This window comes from Thalassophryne amazonica, chromosome 6 (assembly GCF_902500255.1).
Source record: "Thalassophryne amazonica chromosome 6, fThaAma1.1, whole genome shotgun sequence".
Lineage (NCBI taxonomy): Eukaryota > Metazoa > Chordata > Actinopteri > Batrachoidiformes > Batrachoididae > Thalassophryne > Thalassophryne amazonica.
The window spans coordinates 122,766,295-122,792,588 of NC_047108.1; the positions used below are offsets into that span (position 1 = coordinate 122,766,295).

Sequence of the window (26,294 nt, forward strand, 5' to 3'; positions counted from 1 at the left end):
GATTACGATTTGTTTCCCAGTGTAATCTTTACGTGCCTTAACTAAAGCACTCCTTCTGCTGAATCACCTCTAAATTATTTACACATTATTCGCTTTGCGTGTTTTTAGGAATCCGCTAGCTTAGCGTAGCTACTAGCTCTTAGCCGATTTAGCATGGCGGCTTCTCCTGTCTCTCCCGCACTTTTCTGCTCTGGGTGTGAAATGTTTAGTTATTCCTCGGCCTCCTTTAGCAGTAATGGTACTTGTAATAAGTGTAGCTTATTCGTAGCTTTGGAGGCCAGGCTGGGCGAATTGGAGACTCGGCTCCGCACCGTGGAAAATTCTACAGCTAGCAAGGCCCCTGTAGTCGGTGCGGACCAAGGTAGCTTAGCCGCCGTTAGTTCCCCCCTGGCAGATCCCGAGCAGCCGGGAAAGCAGGCCGACTGGGTGACTGTGAGGAGGAAGCGTAGCCCTAAACAGAAGCCCCGTGTACACCGCCAACCCGTTCACATCTTTAACCGTTTTTCCCCACTCGACGATACACCCGCCGAGGATCAAACTCTGGTTATTGGCGACTCTGTTTTGAGAAATGTGAAGTTAGCGACACCAGCAACCATAGTCAATTGTCTTCCGGGGGCCAGAGCAGGCGACATTGAAGGAAATTTGAAACTGCTGGCTAAGGCTAAGCGTAAATTTGGTAAGATTGTAATTCACGTCGGCAGTAATGACACCCGGTTACGCCAATCGGAGGTCACTAAAATTAACATTGAATCGGTGTGTAACTTTGCAAAAACAATGTCGGACTCTGTAGTTTTCTCTGGGCCCCTCCCCAATCAGACCGGGAGTGACATGTTTAGCCGCATGTTCTCCTTGAATTGCTGGCTGTCTGAGTGGTGTCCAAAAAATGAGGTGGGCTTCATAGATAATTGGCAAAGCTTCTGGGGAAAACCTGGTCTTGTTAGGAGAGACGGCAGCCATCCCACTTTGGATGGAGCAGCTCTCATTTCTAGAAATCTGGCCAATTTTCTTAAATCCTCCAAACCGTGACTATCCAGGGTTGGGACCAGGAAGCAGAGTTGTAGTCTTACACACCTCTCTGCAGCTTCTCTCCCCCTGCCATCCCCTCATTACCCCATCCCCGTAGAGACGGTGCCTGCTCCCAGACTACCAATAACCAGCAAAAATCTATTTAAGCATAAAAATTCAAAAAGAAAAAATAATATAGCACCTTCAACTGCACCACAGACTAAAACAGTTAAATGTGGTCTATTAAACATTAGGTCTCTCTCTTCTAAGTCCCTGTTGGTAAATGATATAATAATTGATCAACATATTGATTTATTCTGCCTAACAGAAACCTGGTTACAGCAGGATGAATACGTTAGTTTAAATGAGTCAACACCCCCGAGTCACACTAACTGTCAGAATGCTCGTAGCACGGGCCGGGGTGGAGGATTAGCAGCAATCTTCCATTCCAGCTTATTAATTAATCCAAAACCCAGACAGAGCTTTAATTCATTTGAAAGCTTGTCTCTTAGTCTTGTCCATCCAAATTGGAAGTCCCAAAAACCAGTTTTATTTGTTATTATCTATCGTCCACCTGGTCGTTACTGTGAGTTTCTCTGTGAATTTTCAGACCTTTTGTCTGACTTAGTGCTTAGCTCAGATAAGATAATTATAGTGGGCGATTTTAACATCCACACAGATGCTGAGAATGACAGCCTCAACACTGCATTTAATCTATTATTAGACTCTATTGGCTTTGCTCAAAAAGTAAATGAGTCCACCCACCACTTTAATCATATCTTAGATCTTGTTCTGACTTATGGTATGGAAATAGAAGACTTAACAGTATTCCCTGATAACTCCCTTCTGTCTGATCATTTCTTAATAACATTTACATTTACTCTGATGGACTACCCAGCAGTGGGGAATAAGTTTCATTACACTAGAAGTCTTTCAGAAAGCGCTGTAACTAGGTTTAAGGATATGATTCCTTCTTTATGTTCTCTAATGCCATATACCAACACAGTGCAGAGTAGCTACCTAAACTCTGTAAGGGAGATAGAGTATCTCGTCAATAGTTTTACATCCTCATTGAAGACAACTTTGGATGCTGTAGCTCCTCTGAAAAAGAGAGCTTTAAATCAGAAGTGTCTGACTCCGTGGTATAACTCACAAACTCGTAGCTTAAAGCAGATAACCCGTAAGTTGGAGAGGAAATGGCGTCTCACTAATTTAGAAGATCTTCACTTAGCCTGGAAAAAGAGTCTGTTGCTCTATAAAAAAGCCCTTCGTAAAGCTAGGACATCTTTCTACTCATCACTAATTGAAGAAAATAAGAACAACCCCAGGTTTCTTTTCAGCACTGTAGCCAGGCTGACAAAGAGTCAGAGCTCTATTGAGCTGAGTATTCCATTAACTTTAACTAGTAATGACTTCATGACTTTCTTTGCTAACAAAATTTTAACTATTAGAGAAAAAATTACTCATAACCATCCCAAAGACGTATCGTTATCTTTGGCTGCTTTCAGTGATGCCGGTATTTGGTTAGACTCTTTCTCTCCGATTGTTCTGTCTGAGTTATTCTCATTAGTTACTTCATCCAAACCATCAACATGTTTATTAGACCCCATTCCTACCAGGCTGCTCAAGGAAGCCCTACCATTATTTAATGCTTCGATCTTAAATATGATCAATCTATCTTTGTTAGTTGGCTATGTACCACAGGCTTTTAAGGTGGCAGTAATTAAACCATTACTTAAAAAGCCATCACTTGACCCAGCTATCTTAGCTAATTATAGGCCAATCTCCAACCTTCCTTTTCTCTCAAAAATTCTTGAAAGGGTAGTTGTAAAACAGCTAACTGATCATCTGCAGAGGAATGGTCTATTTGAAGAGTTTCAGTCAGGTTTTAGAATTCATCATAGTACAGAAACAGCATTAGTGAAGGTTACAAATGATCTTCTTATGGCCTCGGACAGTGGACTCATCTCTGTGCTTGTTCTGTTAGATCTCAGTGCTGCTTTTGATACTGTTGACCATAAAATTTTATTACAGAGATTAGAGCATGCCATAGGTATTAAAGGCACTGCGCTGCGGTGGTTTGAATCATATTTGTCTAATAGATTACAATTTGTTCATGTAAATGGGGAATCTTCTTCACAGACTAAAGTTAATTATGGAGTTCCACAAGGTTCTGTGCTAGGACCAATTTTATTCACTTTATACATGCTTCCCTTAGGCAGTATTATTAGACGGTATTGCTTAAATTTTCATTGTTACGCAGATGATACCCAGCTTTATCTATCCATGAAGCCAGAGGACACACACCAATTAGCTAAACTGCAGGATTGTCTTACAGACATAAAGACATGGATGACCTCTAATTTCCTGCTTTTAAACTCAGATAAAACTGAAGTTATTGTACTTGGCCCCACAAATCTTAGAAACATGGTGTCTAACCAGATCCTTACTCTGGATGGCATTACCCTGACCTCTAGTAATACTGTGAGAAATCTTGGAGTCATTTTTGATCAGGATATGTCATTCAAAGTGCATATTAAACAAATATGTAGGACTGCTTTTTTGCATTTACGCAATATCTCTAAAATCAGAAAGGTCTTGTCTCAGAGTGATGCTGAAAAACTAATTCATGCATTTATTTCCTCTAGGCTGGACTATTGTAATTCATTATTATCAGGTTGTCCTAAAAGTTCCCTAAAAAGCCTTCAGTTAATTCAAAATGCTGCAGCTAGAGTACTGACGGGGACTAGAAGGAGAGAGCATATCTCACCCATATTGGCCTCTCTTCATTGGCTTCCTGTTAATTCTAGAATAGAATTTAAAATTCTTCTTCTTACTTATAAGGTTTTGAATAATCAGGTCCCATCTTATCTTAGGGACCTCGTAGTACCATATTACCCCAATAGAGCGCTTCGCTCTCAGACTGCAGGCTTACTTGTAGTTCCTAGGGTTTGTAAGAGTAGAATGGGAGGCAGAGCCTTCAGCTTTCAGGCTCCTCTCCTGTGGAACCAGCTCCCAATTCAGATCAGGGAGACAGACACCCTCTCTACTTTTAAGATTAGGCTTAAAACTTTCCTTTTTGCTAAAGCTTATAGTTAGGGCTGGATCAGGTGACCCTGAACCATCCCTTAGTTATGCTGCTATAGACGTAGACTGCTGGGGGGTTCCCATGATGCACTGTTTCTTTTTCTTTTTGCTCTGTATGCACCACTCTGCATTTAATCATTAGTGATCGATCTCTGCTCCCCTCCACAGCATGTCTTTTTCCTGGTTCTCTCCCTCAGCCCCAACCAGTCCCAGCAGAAGACTGCCCCTCCCTGAGCCTGGTTCTGCTGGAGGTTTCTTCCTGTTAAAAGGGAGTTTTTCCTTCCCACTGTAGCCAAGTGCTTGCTCACAGGGGGTCGTTTTGACCGTTGGGGTTTTACATAATTATTGTATGGCCTTGCCTTACAATATAAAGCGCCTTGGGGCAACTGTTTGTTGTGATTTGGCGCTATATAAAAAAAAATTGATTGATTGATTGATTGATTCCATGTTCGATATACGAGCATGGTTGATCGGTGCCCTGGAGTTCCTGCACGAGGATTTGGTACTTCTATCAAAGGATAGGTACCTTCCTGGTCACTGTGTTCCTCCATGGGAGGAGCTGTAGGCACTTTTGTTTGACTGCGTGTTTGTGGCTTTTCTTGTTTTTCACTTTTTACTTTAGGTCGCACCGCCATATCATACTGCGGTGGCGGCACATCATCATCCTCTGGTAGAGGAGGGTACAAATGCGTTGTTGCCGGCGGTCCAGCCGTCGGTGGTTTCTGAGGTTGTTCAGGTTCTCTGTGCTGAATTATCACATCTTCTTCTGCCTTACCTACAGCTTTCTTTTTCCTTGCTTTCTCTAATCGTCGCTTCTCTGCTCCCTTCCGTCTGTTCTCTGCTTCCTCCTCCCAAAATGCCACTAAATCTGCCCCTACTTTCTGCTTCTTTTTTTTTTTTATCACCTTTATGTTCCTTTTCCAACCTTTCCTTCAGTTTTTGAATACTAGTCAGGTTTAGTCGTCCGTCAAAGTCATGTTTATTTATCCAGGTCTCCAATTTCTTTGTTGCTTTTGGATTTTTTGCTTCCATAAATTTCCAGTCGTCAGTTGATAAATTTTCCTTATTTTTAGACGTCTTTCCCCCCATTTTTATTATTCCTTGTTATAATTTGGACTTCAGACGGGGGCACACCTAGGGTGTTCTAAATCTGAAGTTTTCACTTTCTTTGGACGTGACAATTAATTTGCCGTCGTGTGGTTGATTCCTTTCACCTCCCCGTAGGAAGCGGAATCACTTGCCTCTGCATCCACACACACGGTTGTCACTTACGTTGTCCAAAGTATTACACTTTCACACTTTTATTCTCAAAAACCGGTATTACTTCGTATTAAAACAGAGGAGTCCGTACCCTCCTTCGGAATTTAACTACGTGCGTCCCTCGCAACCGTAGAGGAGTCCGCCCTCCTCGCGGAGTTTAACTGCTTTACATTAACAGACGATTCCACGCCATCGCTTACGGAGTTTAACTGTTTATGTGATCACACTTTTATTCCCTACCGGTACGCGTATATAAACAGAGGAGTCCGCACCCTCCTTCGGAATTTAACTACGTGCGTTCCTCGCCATCGTAGAGGAGTCCGACCTCCTTACAGAGTTTAACTGTGTTTCATTAACAGACGATTCTGTATCATCGCTTGCGGAATTTAACTGTTTATGTGATCTTATCACCATTCACTCAGTACTGTTACAAAGAAATTCTACTCACTGACTCGACTTCCTGTCTGTCTTCTTCGGGAAAATCTCGTCAACCAGACGATGCCACCGGCGGTCGACAACTGCAGACACGATCAATCGATCGGACCTTGGCCAAGGATTTACGTCTGGACTTGGCTGGATTTTTATCACTGTTAAACATTTGTTCCTTTGTCTTTTGTTCTGATGAAATGTTATTGAGCTGTTTTGCACCTGTCTTAACATAACCCTGAGAATGTACTTGTTATTATTACACTGACAGCACAACCTTTGTTTCTGTAGCCACTAACGACTGGGAGTGAAGAAATGGAGGTTATTTTGACCTTATGCTGTACAAATGCTTACTGTTTTAAACAGGACACTCCAAGCTTTTGCAGAACAGATGATAAGTGCAAACAGAGGAGCCTGCAAGAACGAGATGTGCTGACCTTCAAAGATATGATTAAACAAAGGAACTGTTTTTCCACGCAGCTGCACTTATTGACGTATGTGTTTGTTTTACTTGAAGAAACTTGTCATGCGTTCTCCCCCCCCCCCCCCCCCCCCTTAGGACAAGTTTCACGCTGTGGGTAGGTTTTCCTAATAAAAAGAGTGAGCAGGCGCAACAGTCCTTAGTGCTTTCAGTGGTACTACGTGTACGGACTGTTTGCACTCCTCGCGAGCTAAATTTGACTTTCTGTCTCACTGGTGTTTCTTGACTCTGTTTGTCTTGTTAAAGGTTTTAAGAATGTTTGGAGGAGAAAATACCCAACATCACCTTTGGAACAATCTCGCAGAATCATTATGCCATAAGTAACTGTACTAAGTACGAATATAAGCGACTGGTTGGTCATCAGTGGCAGTGTCCCACAGCAGCCAATACTCAAGGGTCTTCAAATGGACCAGTATCTCCATCTGGTGGACATTTACTATTAAGACAGGTACAATATAGTTTCACTGAGAGCTCTAGCATATACATAAATGTTAAGAAACACAAAATCTTACAGATGTGACCTAATTGATGAAAGAGGCCCAAATTAACACCAAGGAATTAAGGAACTTTTGTTTTCAAGATCCAACATAATCTACAATGATCACAACTAAGAAACTGATGGAAGCATCAGAAATGTAACATCATCCACCATGAAGTGAGCACACCATTACCACAGCCTGAAGGGTTATTGACCAAGGAGGAAGCTATTAATGCAAAATTGACACAATAAAGGCTCAGCCTTTTAGTCCTGGTAACCAGCCGTAAACATCGAGTGCTATTTGACTTCAGCCATTTGTAATACTCCTCAGTGCGACCTTGTACATCAAGCTGAACACTATGCTCTTCACCTATCTGCATTAATGACTAAGATGTTTTTTCTTCCGCTTTCACTGGCTACAGCACTTCAATTTTAAAAGTGTTTACACATTTCTATTGATGAGATGCCCCAGGGTTTCCGAATGCACCCACTTCCAACCAATGAAATCATTTGTTAGCTTTAAAGTTTGAATTTTTAGATACGCTCTTTATCTTGACTCAACCTGAAAAGCAAACTGGTTTGGATTAAAACAGGTTCAGTTGCATGAAATGGTGTACTTGCCTGGACTGCAGATTCTTAATGCGAGACAGCATGTCCAGGTGACCTGCAGAGTACTGCTCAATCACGTCCATGACGTCATATGGCCGCAAGCTCTCTTTGAACCTCCTCTTTGAAACAAGAAATCTCATGATGCTGATAGGAAAAAAGTAACTGATAAATTAGACTGTAGATTGTAAGTACTATCACAAGTTAAAACTTCAGTGTGTAGGATTTTGTTTCATCTAGTGGTGAGGTTGCAGACTGCATTATGCCATCAAGGGTCACGGCATTGTTTCTCTTAATTTTTTCCTTCTTTAGCATTGGGGAGTCAAGTTCCCTCACAACCATCAATGATTCCTCTTTGTTTTCTTCTGTAAGCATCTCCCTTCTGGACTACTGCATCAACATGGTGGTCCATGAGGGGGGCCGCGCTCATGCTACAATCCATCGTATGTAGAAATCTGAATAAAATGAGCTTTGACTTGGAAAGGTGCAATGGAACAGCCAGTCAAGTCAGATTTTCAAGTCAGAAACGTGGGCAGGATCCTTGTAGACTGAGGTCACTGATCTGACATCACAGCCATATGGTGGTGCACACAGTGAGCGGTGAGCAAAATTACATTTTTGTGAATTTTTACATGTATGTAGTGTTTGATATTTGACAGCCACTGACTTGAATTGTGTACCTTGGTGTTACTGTCAGTACATCGCTGGGTCACAAACTCATCACAACCCCCCTCCCAAGATGGCTGATGAAAATATCATGAAAAAGGAGCTTGATGTCCTTTTCCTGAGCAGGTGCACTGGAAGGCATTTCCATCAAACATCAGAAAAACTGACTCAGAATTACTGAATTCTGGCGTGCAATCGACCGCATGACAGGCTCAGTTTAAGCTTTTGGAAAGACATCGATTTGTTGTTGCAGGTAATTCCATTTCTGCAAATAAACGCCCTTAAATCCTGCACACTGTAGCTTTAAAGCTTGCACAACAGCAGGCCATAAATGCAAATGCAAAAGTGTCTTGTTTACTTTTCAAACTCACATTTTCATGGCTGAAGTAAACAAACAAACAACAAAACCCTTACCAAATTGCCCTTATTGCAACCTTCAAGCCCGGTGGTAATTCTTGAGTGAGAAACTCACAGTGGCAACTCTTATCGTCACCAATGTCCTCTCCTGGGAGGCTGGCCTCTACACAGCAAAGACAAGGACACTTAAAGGATGATTCATTGGGCTCCAGTTTACCGGCGTCAACAGCAGAAGCAAAGTCGAGCTGTTATGTGCAGATTTTAGCTTTGAAAGTGCAAAAATAAATTCAAGAACCCATTTGGTTTCAAGCCAGTTTTAGCCAGTTTGTGAGTGTAGTGAGTGGGCTTAGTGGAACAACAGAAGACGATCTGGTGCAGAATTGAAGGATAGCGCTGATGGCTTTATTTCATGTTTTAATGACAAGTTCTCTCTTCTCACCACCAATCACATTCTACGTTAAAATTTTATAGATCTGTACTTTTTTAAGTATCAAAGGTGCCAAAGCTGAAACCATACTGATCAGAAATCAGAGTCTGGTAGGGAAAGTGAGGCCTCATCATGCAGTGCATTTGGGCTCTTTGGACCTCTTGTCTTTGGGTCATTTTCCAATAATCTTGGCACCACTTGACTTGAACCCAATGTCAACTTGGTCTAATACTACATAACGATTTGTGTGGATCTGAAAACACTAATTAACTAGCTAAGTTTATTAGCTCACTAATAAAACATTGCATGCTTGTTGTCATGCTTTAGAACCTCATATCAACACCTTAATTCATTACGAGGAAAAGAACTCCAAATAAAAAGGGTCCATGTCAAGTGAACAAATCTCAGTAGATTTCAGCATGCATTTTTTTTCCCCATCCAGGGACGTTGATTTGTGTTCGATTCCCCCATAAAAGCCAACCAACAAAATATCCCAATATCTTACTTATTAAACCTTCAATTGCTGCAAAAAGAGAGAGAGGAGAGAAACATGGGGAAAGAGTTGTTATGGATTTGAGCATGATGTGAACGGCAGACAAATCAATTCCAAAGATGGGAACATGTGGACTCTATTGAATGATTTGTAGGCTGTATCTGAAACATCTGGATTCTCTTCATTTACACTTACCAGGTGCATGAATAAGACTGTATATGGAATATATGATAAGATACTCTTGTACAGTGAAGTCTAAATTGAAGACGTCATGATGACTTGTCTAACCTGGAGAACTCTTCAGTCCCAAGTCTTCGTCCTGCATTTCAATCAGCACTTTAACATGCCATGAAGCGGAAGAAGGAAAAACAACTAATGAGAACTGGATTAACTGTGTGTGTGTGTTGGGGGGGGGGGGGGGGGGGGGGAAGAATGCAAACAAATGGTGAAGAAGTAAATTTACTGAGAAGATGACACAGTGGCCTGAATGACATATGGATGTAGTTGGGTTGTCTAGCAATAGAAGATGTCTGGGCACAAACATCTCCTACTCCAAAGCAGAATGTTGAATTGTTGGCTTTTTGATGCAGAATACATCTCACCCCCATTTTCCTCACAGCTTGACAACATGCAGGACAAACTATTACACAGGCTTTGTTTCTTATATTCACTATTACAGTTTTTATTGATTGCTTTAACCTGTTTGAAGAAACTGGTAACCTCTCAGTCCTCATCATCACTCTCTCAGCAGAGCAAAAAACACCTCTTGCAAATGAGTTAACCCATTGTCATTGGTTTGACACAATTCCCCCACCCTTTTGCAAATCAGTTAACGCAGATGTCATTCAAGCAGTCCAAACTCCATTGCTTTAGCTGTGGTAACCAAACAGAAACCATATATTCCCATCTCTTAGAAACCTCTTGACCGGCATGAAATCACTGGAGCACCTGTTTGACACTGCTTCACACAACTTTTCAATTTGCAATCAGTCTGCAGGTTCAAAAGGTGCCACGTTGTGTGTTGTAACTTGCAAGCATGGATGGTCGAAGGCACATGAGAGTGAGAGGTAGAGGGCTCGGGGGAAGAGGAGTCCGAGGAAGAGGAGTCCGTGTGCGAGGTGGGGGTGTAGCTGGAAGGGCTCAAGTCACAGATGAAATTCGGGCAACTGTGATTGATCATGTGGTAAATCATGGTTTTTCACTTAGAGAGGCTGGACAAAGAGTCCAACCTGTTCTCAATAGAAACACGGTTGGACTCTTTGTCAGAGTTTTTTGACTGGAGAACAGGTAATGTTGCTCATACAGTATATACAGATATATCTGTAGTGATATACAGTATGCCATGTAATTTTATTCCACATGTCATGTATTCTTTATAGAATCGAAAGGCTACCGGTCGGTGGTGGTAGACGCAGACTTTTGAATGCTGAGCAGGAGGCAGCCATTGTGAACATGGTTCTGGCAAATAATGCCATTAGGCTGCGTGAAATCAGGGCAGCAGTGATTGCAGATCAGGGGGTATTTCGAAATGTAAATACTGTGAGTGAGACAACAATTGCCCGTGTCCTCAGTAGGAACAACATGGCTATGAAACAGCTCTACAGAGTTCCCTTCCAGAGGAACTCTGATGCTGTGAAGGAGGCCAGATGCCAATATGTGGAGGTAAGGACACATTACAGTACTATACTGTGGTGCCTTGGCATATCATGCAGTTACTGTCAACTGGAGTTACCTTTACTGTATGTAATTGTAATTTTGCTTTTTCTTTTCTTCAGCGTATCATGGAGCTTGAAGCTGAGGGGGCACATCATATTTTCATCTATGTCGATGAAGCCGGCTTCAACCTCTGTAAAGTGAGGCGCCGTGGGAGGAACCTCATTGGGCATAGGGCCACTATTACAGTTCCAGGGCAGAGGGGCGCCAACATTACTATGTGTGCTGCTATTTCTAATGATGGCGTCCTCAGCCATATTCCAGCTGTTGGCCCCTACAATAGTGAGCGCCTCATTGCATTCTTGGACACCCTGCATGACAGGCTCATCCCGCCTCAGGAAAGAGGGCTGTTGAGGCCTGGCATGCCACTGTTTGTAATCTGGGACAGTGTGGCATTCCACCACTCTCGTGTGGTGAATGAGTGGTTTGTGGGGCACCCGAGGATGATGATGCAATTCCTTCCTCCATACTCTCCATTTTTAAATCCTATAGAGGAATTCTTCAGTGCATGGAGATGGAAGGTATACGACCACCGCCCCTATGAGCAGATGCCCTTTCTCGATGCAATGACCGCTGCTGCCCAAGACATAGATGCAGAGGCATGCCAAGGATGGATAAGGCATGCTAGAAGATTCTTCCCTAGGTGCATCGCAAGGGAAAATATTGAGTGTGATGTAGATGAGGCCATGTGGCCTATTCATCAAGAGAGAATAGACTAGTAGAGATTTTTTTTCTTTATTGTACAGAATTATTATTTTTATTTTCCTAATGTCTTACACAGTGACGGATTTTATTTTTTCTTTCATATTCTATATGTGGTTTCTGCTGGGATATTTCATTTGTTAGCCACGGTCTAAATAAGAAAAACAAGAATGAATACTGCAATCAATAAAATTTTCATCACAGCATATCTGGATCAATTTTTTTGCAAGAAGGCAAATTTGACTACAAATGGCACTGACATGTAAGCTGCTCAGTCATTACTGTAGCTCAGTCATTAGGTACAATGACCAGTAATGCAGCACTGATTCACATTGAGTGCTGCATTTTGTATTTTGATGCCCCTTGTCTAATGACTGATTGGAAGCGCTTATGCACTTGTGTGCAAGTTGTGTTGTTTGAGGGCAAAATTTGCTTTTGGTCCATAGTTTGTTTTAGAAGAGTTAGAGCCTTTTGCAAGCAAAATGTGTCATTTTGACCATTGGTGCCACTGTTTAGGCCTCTGCGTTAACTGTTTTGAGAAATGTGGATTTTGAGTCGACTACTGTGTCAAAGCAATCAATAAAAACTGTATATTAGCTCAGTGGCGTTAATGCTCTTTTCCTAAAAAGGCTGTAGGCTGTTGATGTGCTAGGTATATAAGTCGGACGGGTTCAGGTAAACTTGGAAAGCAGCGTTCCCACTAAGTAATTAATATTTTACAGATATATTACAGGCTCTCTATAAAAGTATAAAACAGGCTAAAATGTGATTACTTTCATCTTCTCTTCCCCTCTCCCTCTCACAGAGGAAAGGACCAGAGGGTGCGCTCTGTACTGCTTGATATTGTCTGCATTAAGTAGCATAACCTACCTCTCACAAATCTCTTTACAATCATTCATAATTAATTGTGAAATATAAATTATAATACGCTTACAGTCTGTCATATCTTATCAGAAGAGTTATAATGGATTTGTGGTTGTTATTTTGATACTTAATCTGTGTATATTTTGTGGGTAGGGTGGTGCAGATGGGCTCACATGATGTGGGTGTGGCTGTTAAAAACCCCTGAACTATGCATCACTGCTGTAGGCAGTGAGCAAAATGTGTAAAGCTACTGTTAATAACCCATATGATACTGAATGCATTTCAAAATTTGATTTACCCTCAGAGTTGTAGTAGCTACAACTCTAATGTGAAATCTACTGTGCTATAGCAAATGAGCAGGACTTCACTGACATCAAGGTTTTCCCAAAAACAGGCTTAAATAATTATCGACATGTTTTGTCAGGATTCTTTTTGAAACATTGTATGTCCTAAGAACTTCTACCGCGTGTGCGGCAAAGCATACAAAGATGATCATTTCACATCAATGATGACCAGTAACATCTTGCTAGTTAAATCCTGGAGAAAAGTAACAAGGACAAGAAATAAAACAGGTGTATGCACAAGAAGAGCATCAAGTGCCTTTACACAGATTGGGCAAACTTAAAGACCATTTTGACTTTTTGTGTGCAGAGCATTCAGCTGTGCACATTATATAAAGAATTTTCAAGGGTGTAACCACAGGAAGATGCTGGTAAAGACTGAATTTTTGTTGGATTACTAAATATTTTGAATTAGAATTCAAAGCTACGGAACATTCACAAAGGTCTGCATAATCCTGGCTGAGCCCTTTTTAAATTATATATCATAAATACGTTTCTTTAAAAAAAAAAATGGAAAGCAGCTAAAAGGCCTTGAAAGGGCTCACTGTAAAATTTTTAAATGTTGTGGAATGTAAAGAGTTTCTCCCAATTAAATGATTTGCTCAAAAGTACATTATTATCATGCAAAAAACAAACAAAAAAAAAAGATACATACATACAAAATTTCATGACTCAAATTTTAAAAAGCCAGTCAGTACCTCCACGATCAATTACATGGGCTGGTCCAGTACACAATTGACAGTTGTGGTGCACCAATCCAATATTTTGGATTGCTATTGGTCCACTTAAGGGTCATGGGGCGGGGGCTGGAGCTTATCCCATCAATTATAGGGCAGGAGGCAGCGTACACCCTGGACACCAGCCTTAGCGGGGGAAGTAACCTGTGATAGACTGGCGTTCCATCCTGGAGGAGTCATAGACTCTCATCCTCTTCATGCTACAGAATCCAGGTATATGCACCGGCACCAAATGGCTTCAGGGCCTATATAGGACTTACTGCTACTTGTTCTTTGAGTTGATGTTTTGTAAGATGGTAAAGTTAGCAAAGTACATCCACACAAATATATTTATTAAGAGATTAGTCATTTTCACAAAGAGAAAAGGTATCAGATTGGCATCGGTCCTCCTGGCACATACTGAAATGAAGGTTCTGTTATCGATATCGTATCAGACATGAAAAAGTGGCATTGCGCCATCCTTAGTACCTTTTCTGCTTACTTCAGTCTAAGTCAGATTAGTCAGTCCTCATAAGGTAGATTTTCCATTTGTGGAACCCAAATAGCAAATAATATCCTGGTCCAAAGTGCTGCATAGACATTTCCTACTTTGCAGATTGATTCATAGTACTGAGTGGGATTTGTCACAACTGTCTCAACATTTCCACTCCGCCGTGATTTAGTATTTGTAGTAAATCAGTATTAATGTCTCCATGTGAGCTCTGTGAGTTTCTGATTTAATCCGAAATTAAGAAGAAATGTCCTGCATAAATACATTTTAGATATTATCAGATTTTCCGGCGTATACGTCGTTTCTTTGTTGTTGGTGTTTTCTTTTTGTTGTTTTGTTGTTGTTGTTGATTGATTTTTTAACTAGTTTGGGAAGTCCTAAAGTTTATACTCCGGACTTGTTTACCGAAAAATAATATCTATTTATATAGAGCTTTCCCAAGAATCAAAGCACAAAACAAAATTAACTCCAATAATAAAAGAATAAATGGCATAATAAAAGTATAGTACAACAAAGCACAAATATGTCAGATAAAAGAGCTGATAAGACGATTATTAAAGACGATTATTAATTTTGTAAGATGGTGTGCTCTGCGTGTGGCATTCCCTCACCCTCCGGGTTTTGGCGTGAGGTGGTGCCCCGGGCACGGAAGGCTTGCTTTGCTCCTCGGTTCTTCTCGGTGAAGCTCCAGCTCTTTGTGACTTTGCTGGGACTCGCCTCGGCCCCATCCTCACCCCCAGGACTTTGGGCTTTTCCCTTGGCCCCTGGAGGCTTGGAAGGACTTGGGAACACTTTGTCCTTCAAGCTGGCCTTGCGACTGAGCAGTAAAAAAGAAGGGAAATTCATCTAAAGGTTATTAAACCTGAGCGTGATTTTTTTTTTTTTTTTTGCATCTGTAACTAAATGTGTCCTTTATTCTCTTACTTCTTCTTGTAAGTGTAATATTGGGATTTTTTCTTTTTTAAGTGTTCAGCACTGATGCAATTCTTACCTCAACAGAAATGCAAAATGGGCAATGTCCTACAGCAGCAGGAGCCATGTCCGTATACGAACATAGTGGAGCATTCAGTGGATCGGGCAAGCAGCAGGGAGCTACAAGCAAGCATGCATGGAAGCAAAGTGACAGTGCACGCCTCAAAAGGAGCTGCGGTCTCACTCTATGTGCAGAAACAAAATCATGCAAGAAACAAAAATTCACCATCATATGCTCCACCTGATACATGGGAGTCAGTCAAAAGAAAGGCACTGTTAGGTGTGTGCAGCAAAACGCACCTCGCCTGCAGAACCAAAGTATAAACGGGCTAATTAGGCAAAAAAGGCAGCAAGCAAATCAATGGCAAAAACACATTACTAAAGAGAAACTATAAATCAGGTGTGACGGAACGCAAATGATGATGCATATCTGTGTATAATCAGAGAGAGAAGGTAAGCGCTGGAGTCCCATTAGCTCTGGTGTGATCGTCACAGAGAGGACTCCACTGTACTATACAAAGTGCACTAAAACGCTGCATAATGAGGTTTGCTGGCTCACTGAGTGACATCTAATTGTGTGGTTCCTCTACGGAGCTTTACTGTTGTTTGAAGAGGGAGAGGAGCAGAGGTAAGAATGGAAGGAGACACACAGACTTGCAGTGCAGTTGTTAGTATCTGTGCAGCAACGATACCTAATGGTTCTGGGACAGCACCCGCAAAGTCTGTCTTTGTGTGCATTTTCATTACTGGAGTGGCGGACAGTAGAGGAGACACAAAAGATTAAATAGCAGTGGACACAGTGAGACAATCAGCATTAAGTGCCACATTCTGATGCTAGTAACACTTTATGATGACATTCGCAGCCGTTTAAAACAATATCTTGAATAAAGAACAGATTGAGTGATGACAAATTCTATTCAAATGGATTTTTAGTTTGTGTTGTGTTTGTTCACCCGACTAATCACAGGTTATTTGGCTGATTTCCACCAAATCTGGCATGTAGATGAAGGGTTGACCCACAGGTCAAGCAAAGTCCTTGATTTTGAAAGGGCCAAAATTTAATTCCCCCCAACACACACACACACACACACACACACACACACTGCATTGTCCACCAAATTTGGCACATGTATACCGTATCTAGGTGCGTTCTCGAAGTGGGACATCAAATACAATAGGTCATGGTCATTAGGGTCAAAGGTCACATTGTTGATTACCCCCTATGCTACATATGAGGACACTGTCAGGTTTATGTGACTTATGAGTACAATAACATCACACTGCATCAAACTGAAAGTGTGAAAAGTGTGTTAAGTTCCAAAACCGGCCACTAGGCGGTGAAATTGATGATGAGCAAAAACGATAAATACACACATATTCTCCATAAATTGTGATATTTTCAGACATTTGACATTTTTGGTCTGGTTGCATGTTGGGTGGGAGGGGCACAAATGCTTTAGAGTGCTTGGAAAAATGAGGATGTGGAAAATGTCCTCATTTTTCCGAGTGTCCTGATATTGAATGTGTGTTATCAGAAAAATGTCCTGAATTGTCATGAAAACAAGTGTGTGAGACACACACACACACACACACACACACACACACACACACACACACACACACACACACACACACACACACACACACACACACACACACACACACACTCCAGTGCCCACCAAACGTGGCACACACATGTGGATGCAGGATCTAGAATTGCCCCATTGAGGTCAATTTTACCAAAGCGCAGTTCTTGTGGTTTTATTCCATTTGTACCATACTGTACTTGTCACAGATATGGAGGTGGGTTCTAGAATTGGCCAGGTGTGATCAATCAATGGGGTTAATGTTATGAGGGTCAAAGGCAAAATTTCTTTACTTGTTTCTTAACTTTATGTGTTGCTGCTGGTTTTGTTTTTCATTAAATTTGCACCATGTATGCAAACGTATGGACATGGGTTCTGGAATTCAAGGTCAAATTTGCCAAAGAAAATCACTGGGGTCAAAGTTTTAAAAAACTTCACTCCCATTTGCACCAGACTTGGCAAACATGATTAGATGGGTTCCAGGATTTCCCAACAAGGTCAAATTGGCAGAGGTCAATCACTGGGGCCAAGGTCATGTTCACCTGTCTTTTTGCTGGCCAACTTGATGTCTACCAAACTTGGTATGTCAGAGAAGGTTGTCCCAAAATCATCTTGTGGCAAAGGTAAAAGTAAAAAAATGTGATTTTCAACCCAGTTTGGACCAAATGTGGCTCAGGTGGATTCCAGGGCAGTTAAAGTCAGTCAAAGGTCAATCATTTGGGTGAAGGTCAAGGTCCCTGGGGTCAAATTTCAGATTGCCAAATCCCTTATTGTCTTCATTCCCACAGGTACTGTTATCTAGTAATCATATATCAGGCTAAGTCATGATAAAGTGTTACTGTGTTGACACCAAAATTGGTGTACAGTGAAATAATTATTCATTTTGCCATAAAGATAACCAAAGCAAGGCTTCCAAAGTGTTCACAATCACTTTCCCTGAGGCGATGCTAAAGAAACAAAGAACAGCTTCTCATTGAAATCCATCATAAGGCAGAGAGTCGAGACTAAACCTGCTGATCTTTGCGCATCATGTGAGCAAATGCAGCATGACCGTTCCTGAAGGAGGCGCTTCACACAGCCATGCCTGACACGCATGAAGAGGGGAAAGTCATCACACCCTTACTGCTTAACCACCAAATACACCCACACGTCTCCCCAAGGAGAGCGCCTCAGACAGCAGCAGCTAAGAAAAGCCAGGGGGAGGTGAAGCAGGAGTCAACCAATCAGAATACACACCTGGGAGAGGTTTCTGTCTGACACTCCTTCCTGTGCCAAAAAAAGAGGAAAGTTATTACTTTTTTAATGCCAGCGTTGCGATTAATTGACAGTAATAATACCAAACTTACTACATTTGGCTGCATGTGAGATTAAACATGAAGGGTTTTTTATTTTGCTAATATACAGCATAATTAAGTAGCGTAAAATAAACAGTTAAGCCCAGTCTTATCTGTTAGATTGTGTAAAACCTTATACGAGGGCTGTCCATAAAGTATAGGTCCTTTTTATTTTTTTCAAAAACTATATGGATTTCATTCATATGTTTTTACGTCAGACATGCATGAACCCTCGTGCGCATGCGTGAGTTTTTCCACGGCTGTCGGTGACGTCATTCGCCTGTGAGCACTCCTTGTGGGAGGAGTCGTCCAGCCCCTCGTCGGAATTCCTTTGTCTGAGAAGTTGCTGAGAGACTGGCGCTTTGTTTGATCAAAATTTTTTCTAAACCTGTGAGACACATCGAAGTGGACATGGTTCGAAAAATTAAGCTGGTTTTCAGTGAAAATTTTAACAGCTGATGAGAGATTTTGAGGTGATTCTGTCGCTTTAAGGACTTTTCACGGTGCGAGACGTCGCGCTGCGCTCTCAGGCGGCGTCATCAGCCTGTTTCAAGCTGAAAACCTCCACATTTCAGGCTCTATTGATCCAGGACGTCGTGAGAGAACAGAGAAGTTTCAGAAGAAGTCGGTTTCAGCATTTTGTCCGGATATTCCACTGTTAAAGGAGATTTTTTTAATGAAAGACGTGCGGACGGGTCCGCGCGTCAGGACGAAGCCGGCGCGGAGCGGTGGCACAGGAAAAACACCTCCGTGTTGATAACCATTTGTAAAATCCAGGCGGCTTTTGATGGCTTTCAGTGGAGTGAGTATATGAGAAATTGTTTAACAGCTGGACATGTTCCAACTTGTCCTTAAGGCTTCCGATGGAGGTGTTTTTCCTGTGGCGGAGCGTCGCGGCGGCTGCGAGCCGACGCGCGGACCCGTCCGCACGTCTTTCATTAAAAAAATCTCCTTTAACAGTGGAATATCCGGATAAAATGCTGAAACCGACTTCTTCTGAAACTTCTCTGTTCTCTCACGACGTCCTGGATCAATAGAGCCTGAAATGTGGAGGTTTTCAGCTTGTAACAGGCTGATGACGCCGCCTGAGAGTGCTGTGCGACGTCTCGCACTGTGGGAAGTCCTTAAAGCGACAGTGTCACCTCAAAATCTCTCATCAGCCGTTAAAATTTTCACTGAAAACCAGCTTAATTTTTCGAACCATGTCCACTTCGATGTGTCTCACAGGTTTAGAAAAAATTTTGATCAAACAAAGCGCCAGTCTCTCAGCAACTTCTCAGACAAAGGAATTCCGACGAGGGGCTGGACGACTCCTCCCACAAGGAGTGCTCACAGGCGAATGACGTCACCGACAGGCGTGGAAAAACTCACGCATGCGCACGAGGGTTCAAGCATGTCTGACGTAAAAACATATGAATGAAATCCATATAGTTTTTGAAAAAAATAAAAAGGACCTATACTTTATGGACAGACCTCGTATACCTTCATGTGCTCGTTATTCTCAAAATGTACTCGTAACACTAAGTTTTAATTCCAAAGGTGAAAAAGAAGTCAGCAGGCTAGAGAGTTTCACTTATGCTTATTCTCCTTTAGTTTTACTCTCCTGGGGCCTCATGTACAAAGACTTGCGTTGACTTTCTACTAAAAGTTGGCGCACACCAAAAGCCTGAATCAGGCATAATCACAAATATATTCCGATGTATCAAAGTGTGTGTAGGCATGAATCCACGCACGCTCGGTTTCTACATCCCACTGAAAGTGGAATTAGCACTCATGCAAAAAACTCCTCCTTGTATTGTTCTCTAATGTCATATACCAACACAGAGCAGAGTAGCTACCTAAACTCTGTAAGGGAGTTAGAGTATCTCGTCAATAGTTTTACATCCTCTTTGAAGACAACTTTGGATGCTGTAGCTCCTCTGAAAAAGAGAGCTTTAAATCAGAAGTGTCTGACTCTGTGGTATAACTCACAAACTCGTAGCTTAAAGCAGATAACCCGTAAGTTGGAGAGGAAATGGCGTCTCACTAATTTAGAAGATCTTCACTTAGCCTGGAAAAAGAGTTTGTTGCTCTATAAAAAAGCCCTCCGTAAAGCTAGGACATCTTTCTACTCATCACTAATTGAAGAAAATAAGAATAACCCCAGGTTTCTTTTCAGCACTGTAGCCAGGCTGACAAAGAGTCAGAGCTCTATTGAGCTGAGTATTCCATTAACTTTAACTAGTAATGACTTCATGACTTTCTTTGCTAACAAAATTTTGACTATTAGAGAAAAAATTACTCATAACCATCCCAAAGATGTATCGTTATCTTTGGCTGCTTTCAGTGATGCCGGTATTTGGTTAGACTCTTTCTCTCCGATTGTTCTGTCTGAGTTATTTTCATTAGTTACTTCATCCAAACCATCAACATGTTTATTAGACCCCATTCCTGCCAGGCTGCTCAAGGAAGTCCTACCATTATTTAATGCTTCAATCTTAAATATGATCAATCTATCTTTGTTAGTTGGTTATGTACCACGGGCCTTTAAGGTGGCAGTAATTAAACCATTGCTTAAAAAGCCATCACTTGACCCAGCTATCTTAGCTAATTATAGACCAATCTCCAACCTTCCTTTTCTCTCAAAGATTCTTGAGAGGGTAGTTGTAAAACAGCTAACTGATCACCTGCAGAGGAATGGTCTATTTGAAGAGTTTCAGTCAGGTTTTAGAATTCATCATAGTACAGAAACAGCATTAGTGAAGGTTATAAATGATCTTCTTATGGCTTCGGACAGTGGACTTATCTCTGTGCTTGTTCTGTTGGACCTCAGTGCTGCTTTTGATACTGTTGACCATAAAATTTTATTACAGAGATTAGAGCATGTCATAGGTATTAAAGGCACTGCGCTGCGGTGGTTTGAATCATATTTGTCTAATAGATTACAGTTTGTTCATGTAAATGGGGAATCTTCTTCACAGACTAAAGTTAATTATGGAGTTCCACAAGGTTCTGTGCTAGGACCAATTTTATTCACTTTATACATGCTTCCCTTAGGCAGTATTATTAGACGGTATTGCTTAAATTTTCATTGTTACGCAGATGATACCCAGCTTTATCTATCCATGATGCCAGAGGATACACACCAATTACCTAAACTGCAGGATTGTCTTACAGACATAAAGACATGGATGACCTCTAATTTCCTGCTTTTAAACTTAGATAAAACTGAAGTTATTGTACTTGGCCCCACAAATCTTAGAAGCATGGTGTCTAACCAGATCGTTACTCTGGGTGGCATTTCCCTGATCTCTAGTAATACTGTGAGAAATCTTGGAGTCATTTTTGATCAGGATATGTCATTCAAAGCGCATATTAAACAAATATGTAGGACTGCCTTTTTGCATTTACGCAATATCTCTAAAATCAGAAAGGTCTTGTCTCAGAGTGATGCTGAAAACTAATTCATGCATTTATTTCCTCTAGGCTGGACTATTGTAATTCATTAGTATCAGGTTGTCCTAAAAGTTCCCTAAAAAGCCTTCAGTTGGTTCAGAATGCTGCAGCTAGAGTACTGACGGGGACTAGCAGGAGAGAGCATATCTCACCCGTGTTGGCCTCTCTTCATTGGCTTCCTGTTAATTCTAGAATAGAATTTAAAATTCTTCTTCTTACTTATAAGGTTTTGAATAATCAGGTCCCATCTTATCTTAGGGACCTCGTAGTACCATATTACCCCATTAGAGCGCTTCGCTCTCAGACTGCGGGCTTACTTGTAGTTCCTAGGGTTTGTAAGAGTAGAATGGGAGGCAGAGCCTTCAGCTTTCAGGCTCCTCTCCTGTGGAACCAGCTCCCAATTCAGATCAGGGAGACAGATACCCTCTCTACTTTTAAGATTAGGCTTAAAACTTTCCTTTTCGCTAAGGCTTATAGTTAGGGCTGGATCGGGTGACCCTGGACCATCCCTTGGTTATGCTGCTTTAGACGTAGATTGTGGGGGGGTTCCCATGATGCACTGTTTCTTTCTCTTTTTGCTCCGTATGCATCACTCTGCATTTAATCATTAGTGATTGATCTCTGCCCCCCTTCACGGCATGTCTTTTTCCTGTTTTTTTCCCTCTGCCCCAACCAGTCTCAGCAGAAGACTGCCCCTCCCTGAGCCTGGTTCTGCTGGAGGTTTCTTCCTGTTAAAAGGGAGTTTTTCCTTCCCACTGTGGCCAAGTGCTTGCTCATAGGGGGTCGTTTTGACCGTTGGGGTTTTTCATAGTTATTGTGTGGCCTTGCCTTGCAATGTGGAGCGCCTTGGGGCAACTGTTTGTTGTGATTTGGCGCTATATAAGAAAAAAGTTGGTTGGTTGGTTGTATTCAAATAGTCTGGTTGTGTTGTGCTGACAGCACCATAAGTGTAGAGTGTTGTGTGTTTGATGACACCCACCATCGTCTCTGTGTTGTTGTGTGCAAAAACAAAAGAACTTCCAGTATGCAAAAACGACAAAAGCTGTGGTTAGATCTCTGTCTCTCAGGTTGCTGTAATATAAAACGGAAATTAAATAAGCATGTTTGTGTGTGTAAATGCTGAACTGAGCTGCATTCACACAATAAAATAAAAAGATATTAGGTGCACGGCAGATGACAGTGTGTGACATTAACATTACACACACTTTTATTGACAAATACTGAACACAGTCGGGGCTTGTTAAGAGGCTCTCTTGTTCCACTATCAAGAAAAAGAAAACATATTAATAATAATAATGAAAAAAAACATATTTGAATGCACACATGCCCAAATGTGTCCACACTGGTTTTCATTAGGAACAATTGCACTGATAAATTATTTAACCACCAAGCAGCCCCACCTCCACCCACCGTGCACCGTGCCAGCATCCAGCCTGATGTGCATTTGCACACAACACGAATTGAACATTGATGGAATGAAAATGTTTCCTATTAACAAAAACAAACTCATCATGTGATGGCACCTTCATAGCAATATGTGTGCAGTCAGTAGCTCTCATTCTATTCAGGAAACTGGCTCTTGCTGCAAAATGCGCTGTAATGTTGGAATGTACCTGGATGAGATTCAGATGATTGTGTTGCACACAGCTGCCATAGCTTGGCGCAAGCATGACTGGGTCACTCCTGACCAATCAGACAGCACATGCTGGAATGCCCTTGTTGCCAGGAAGCCCGGTCTAGCCAGTACCTGTGTGGGCACAGACAACCGCCTGGCTCCTTGCCGTACTGCGCTCTGGGCCGGCCACAGTTCTGTGCACAACTCCAGTAACACTGGCCTTGGTAATCGAAATTGGTTTATGAGCCAATTATTGTCACATCGGATTGCGCCATTTGCAAGGTGCTTTAACAATGCTAATGCAGCCATTGTTAGTGCAATTTTACACATCACTTTGTGCATGCTTTTATATCCATCCATATACAGTAATTGCAAACACGTGGATGTGTTAATTGTTCATCAGTGTGTCTCTGATGTGCACATCACTATGATCAGTGGTGGGCACACTTCCAATAATCCGATAACAGATAATTATCGAAGATAATGTTTTCATTATTGAATTTTCTTTTTAGATAACTTTAAAAACCATTATTGGACTAATTATCTTCCAGTGAATTGTCGTCCGATAACCTTTAGACCGATAACGTAGTAAACAGAGCTGAACAGCAGCAAACATTTTTAAAATCAGTTGAAACTTATCTGTTGAAAGTTTCATAAGAGATGTATATTTCTACCCTCTGCAAACAGCAGCAAGCTAGTTTCAGGAGAAACCACTCCATCCTCTTCAAAGAAGACCTGGTCACCAAAATATATATATATATTTTCTTTAACACCATACTGATATGCTAGCAATATCACCCAAGTCATCCAGAGGCATACAGTTTTAACTTATGGTTCAAATTTAGGCCTCCTCCCAATGGACGTACCATTGGGAGGAGGCCCCGGGGAAGACCCAGGACACGCTGGAAGGATTACATCTCTCGGCTGGCTTGGGAATGCCTTGGGGTTGCCCCGGAGGAGCTGGGGGAGGTGTGTGCGGATTGGGAGGTCTAGGCGGCTTTGCTTGAGCTGCTGCCCCCGCGACCCGACTCCGGATAAAGCGGAAGAAAATGGATGGATGGATGGGTTCAAATTTGAACCAAACTAATTTTGGACAAGTTATTTAAAATTACTGTCATGCCTGAAGTTTTATGAAGTGATAACATCAGATGTATATTTTAGTTTTAAAGTAATGTGCTAATTTTTAAGGTTTTGTGAGCACATGCTGTGCCCAGCAGTGCATTATCGGTAATCTCAGTATGTTCACGACAGGACAAATGCATTTCAGACACTCTGTTCAGGCTCCACGGACAGCAGCATTAAACTCTAGTGCCTAAAACTCTCGTGAACGCGCGATTAACCTGAAACTCGGTCCAAAAAATTCTCACACGGCTTTAAGAAACACTATAAGAAATCAGTTTCTGTGTAGGCTCTCAGATGTCCAGGTGGTTTCCATAGAAGAGAAGCTTGAATCTTCGACTGGACTGGGTTGCTTGACGCGAGGACGTTCCGCTTCAAATCGCAGAAGCTTCCTCAGCTAAAATTCTTGCTCTGGTGGTCTGACTTCTGTCTTGACTCTTGTAGAGAAGAATAATCAAGAAGTCACAAAAGCTGGAGTTTTAAACCTAACCAGACCCCTCCTACCGAGAGGCAGACTGCTATAGGCTGGTGACTAAAACAATAGCTTTAATTAGCACCTATTGTGCTCTAGTTAACACCCTCCTAATGACAGGGCAGCTGTCCCTCTCCTGATGGCTCCCTTGACGATGCTGCTGATGACGTGAATGACACATTACCATGAACAAAAGACTGAAACTGCTTTGACCTGAGTACCCCATTGTAAACAGGGGATAAAGCGTGTCTCAGACCCCCTCTCGGGTTAAGGCTAGGTTTCAAACATTTCACAAAGAATGCCTCCTTGACCCCTCTCTCAAACCATTTCTGATGTTGGTTGTTCACAGTCAGCTGTGTCTAAACTCTGGACCAAATACAAACAACATGGGAAGGTTGTTAAAGGCAAACATACTGGTAGACCAAGGAAGACATCAAAGCGTCAAGACAGAAAACTTAAAGCAATATGTCTCAAAAATCGAAAATGCACAACAAAACAAATGAGGAACGAATGGGAGGAAACTGGAGTCAACGTCTGTGACCGAACTGTAAGAAACCGCCTTAAGGAAATGGGATTTACATACAGAAAAGCTAAACGAAAGCCATCATTAACACCTAAACAGAAAACAAGGTTACAATGGGCTAAGGAAAAGCAATCGTGGACTGTGGATGACTGGATGAAAGCAATAGTCAGTGATGAATCTCGAATCTGCATTGGACAAGGTGATGATGCTGGAACTTTTGTTTGGTGCCGTTCCAATGAGATTTATAAAGATGACTGCCTGAAGAGAAAGATGTAAATTTCCACATTCATTGATGATATGGGGATGCATGTCAGGTAAAGGCACTGGGGAGATGGCTGTCATTACATCATCAATAAATGCACCAGTTTACGTTGATATTTTGGACACTTTTCTTATCCCATCAATTGAAAGGATGTTTGGGGATGATGAAATCATTTTTCAAGATGATAATGCATCTTGCCATAGAGCAAAAACTGTGAAAACATTCCTTGCAAAAAGACACATAGGGTCAATGTCATGGCCTGCAAATAGTCCAGATCTTAATCCAATTGAAAATCTTTGGTGGAAGTTGAAGAAAATGATCCATGACAAGGCTCCAACCTGCAAAGCTGATCTGACAACAGCAATCAGAGAAAGTTGGAGCCAGATTGATGAAGAGTACTGTTTGTCACTCATTAAGTCCATGCCTCAGAGACTGCAAGCTGTTATAAAAGCCAGAGGTGGTGCAACAAAATACTAGTGATGTGTTGGAGCGTTCTTTTGTTTTTCATGATTCCATAATTTTTTCCTCAGAATTGAGTGATTCCATATTTTTTTTCCCTCTGCTTGGTCTAAAAAGGTAACTGTTACTGACTGCCACAATTTTTTTTCCTGATTTCTTATAGTGTTTCTTAAAGCCAGGAAGTTGCCATTTGAAATGACTTTAGTTTTGTGTCATGTCTGTGATCTGCTTTTTTTCTACAAAATTAAACAACTGAATGAACATCCTCCGAGGCCGGTGATTCCATCATTTTTGCTAGGGGTTGCACTGTGTGAATAAATGTTGTATATGAATGGATGCCTGTTGTGTTTGGTGTGTGTCTGTCTATGTTAGATCCTATGTGTA

The 26,294-nt window shown here is 41.6% G+C and overlaps 1 protein-coding gene across 1 annotated transcript in view; it reads right to left on the minus strand.

The window, feature by feature from the left end:
* LOC117511543 (potassium voltage-gated channel subfamily KQT member 2-like) overlaps positions 1–26,294 on the minus strand; it is a 163,607-nt gene that overhangs the window by 28,802 nt on the left and 108,511 nt on the right. The window contains exons 11-16 of the mRNA XM_034171548.1: positions 17,928–17,957; positions 15,798–15,848; positions 14,745–14,950; positions 9,299–9,316; positions 8,424–8,529; positions 7,360–7,490 (exon numbers count right to left, since the gene is read on the minus strand). Coding sequence (XP_034027439.1) covers positions 7,360–7,490; positions 8,424–8,529; positions 9,299–9,316; positions 14,745–14,950; positions 15,798–15,848; positions 17,928–17,957 — 542 coding nt within the window. The remainder of the gene's footprint in view (positions 1–7,359; positions 7,491–8,423; positions 8,530–9,298; positions 9,317–14,744; positions 14,951–15,797; positions 15,849–17,927; positions 17,958–26,294) is intronic.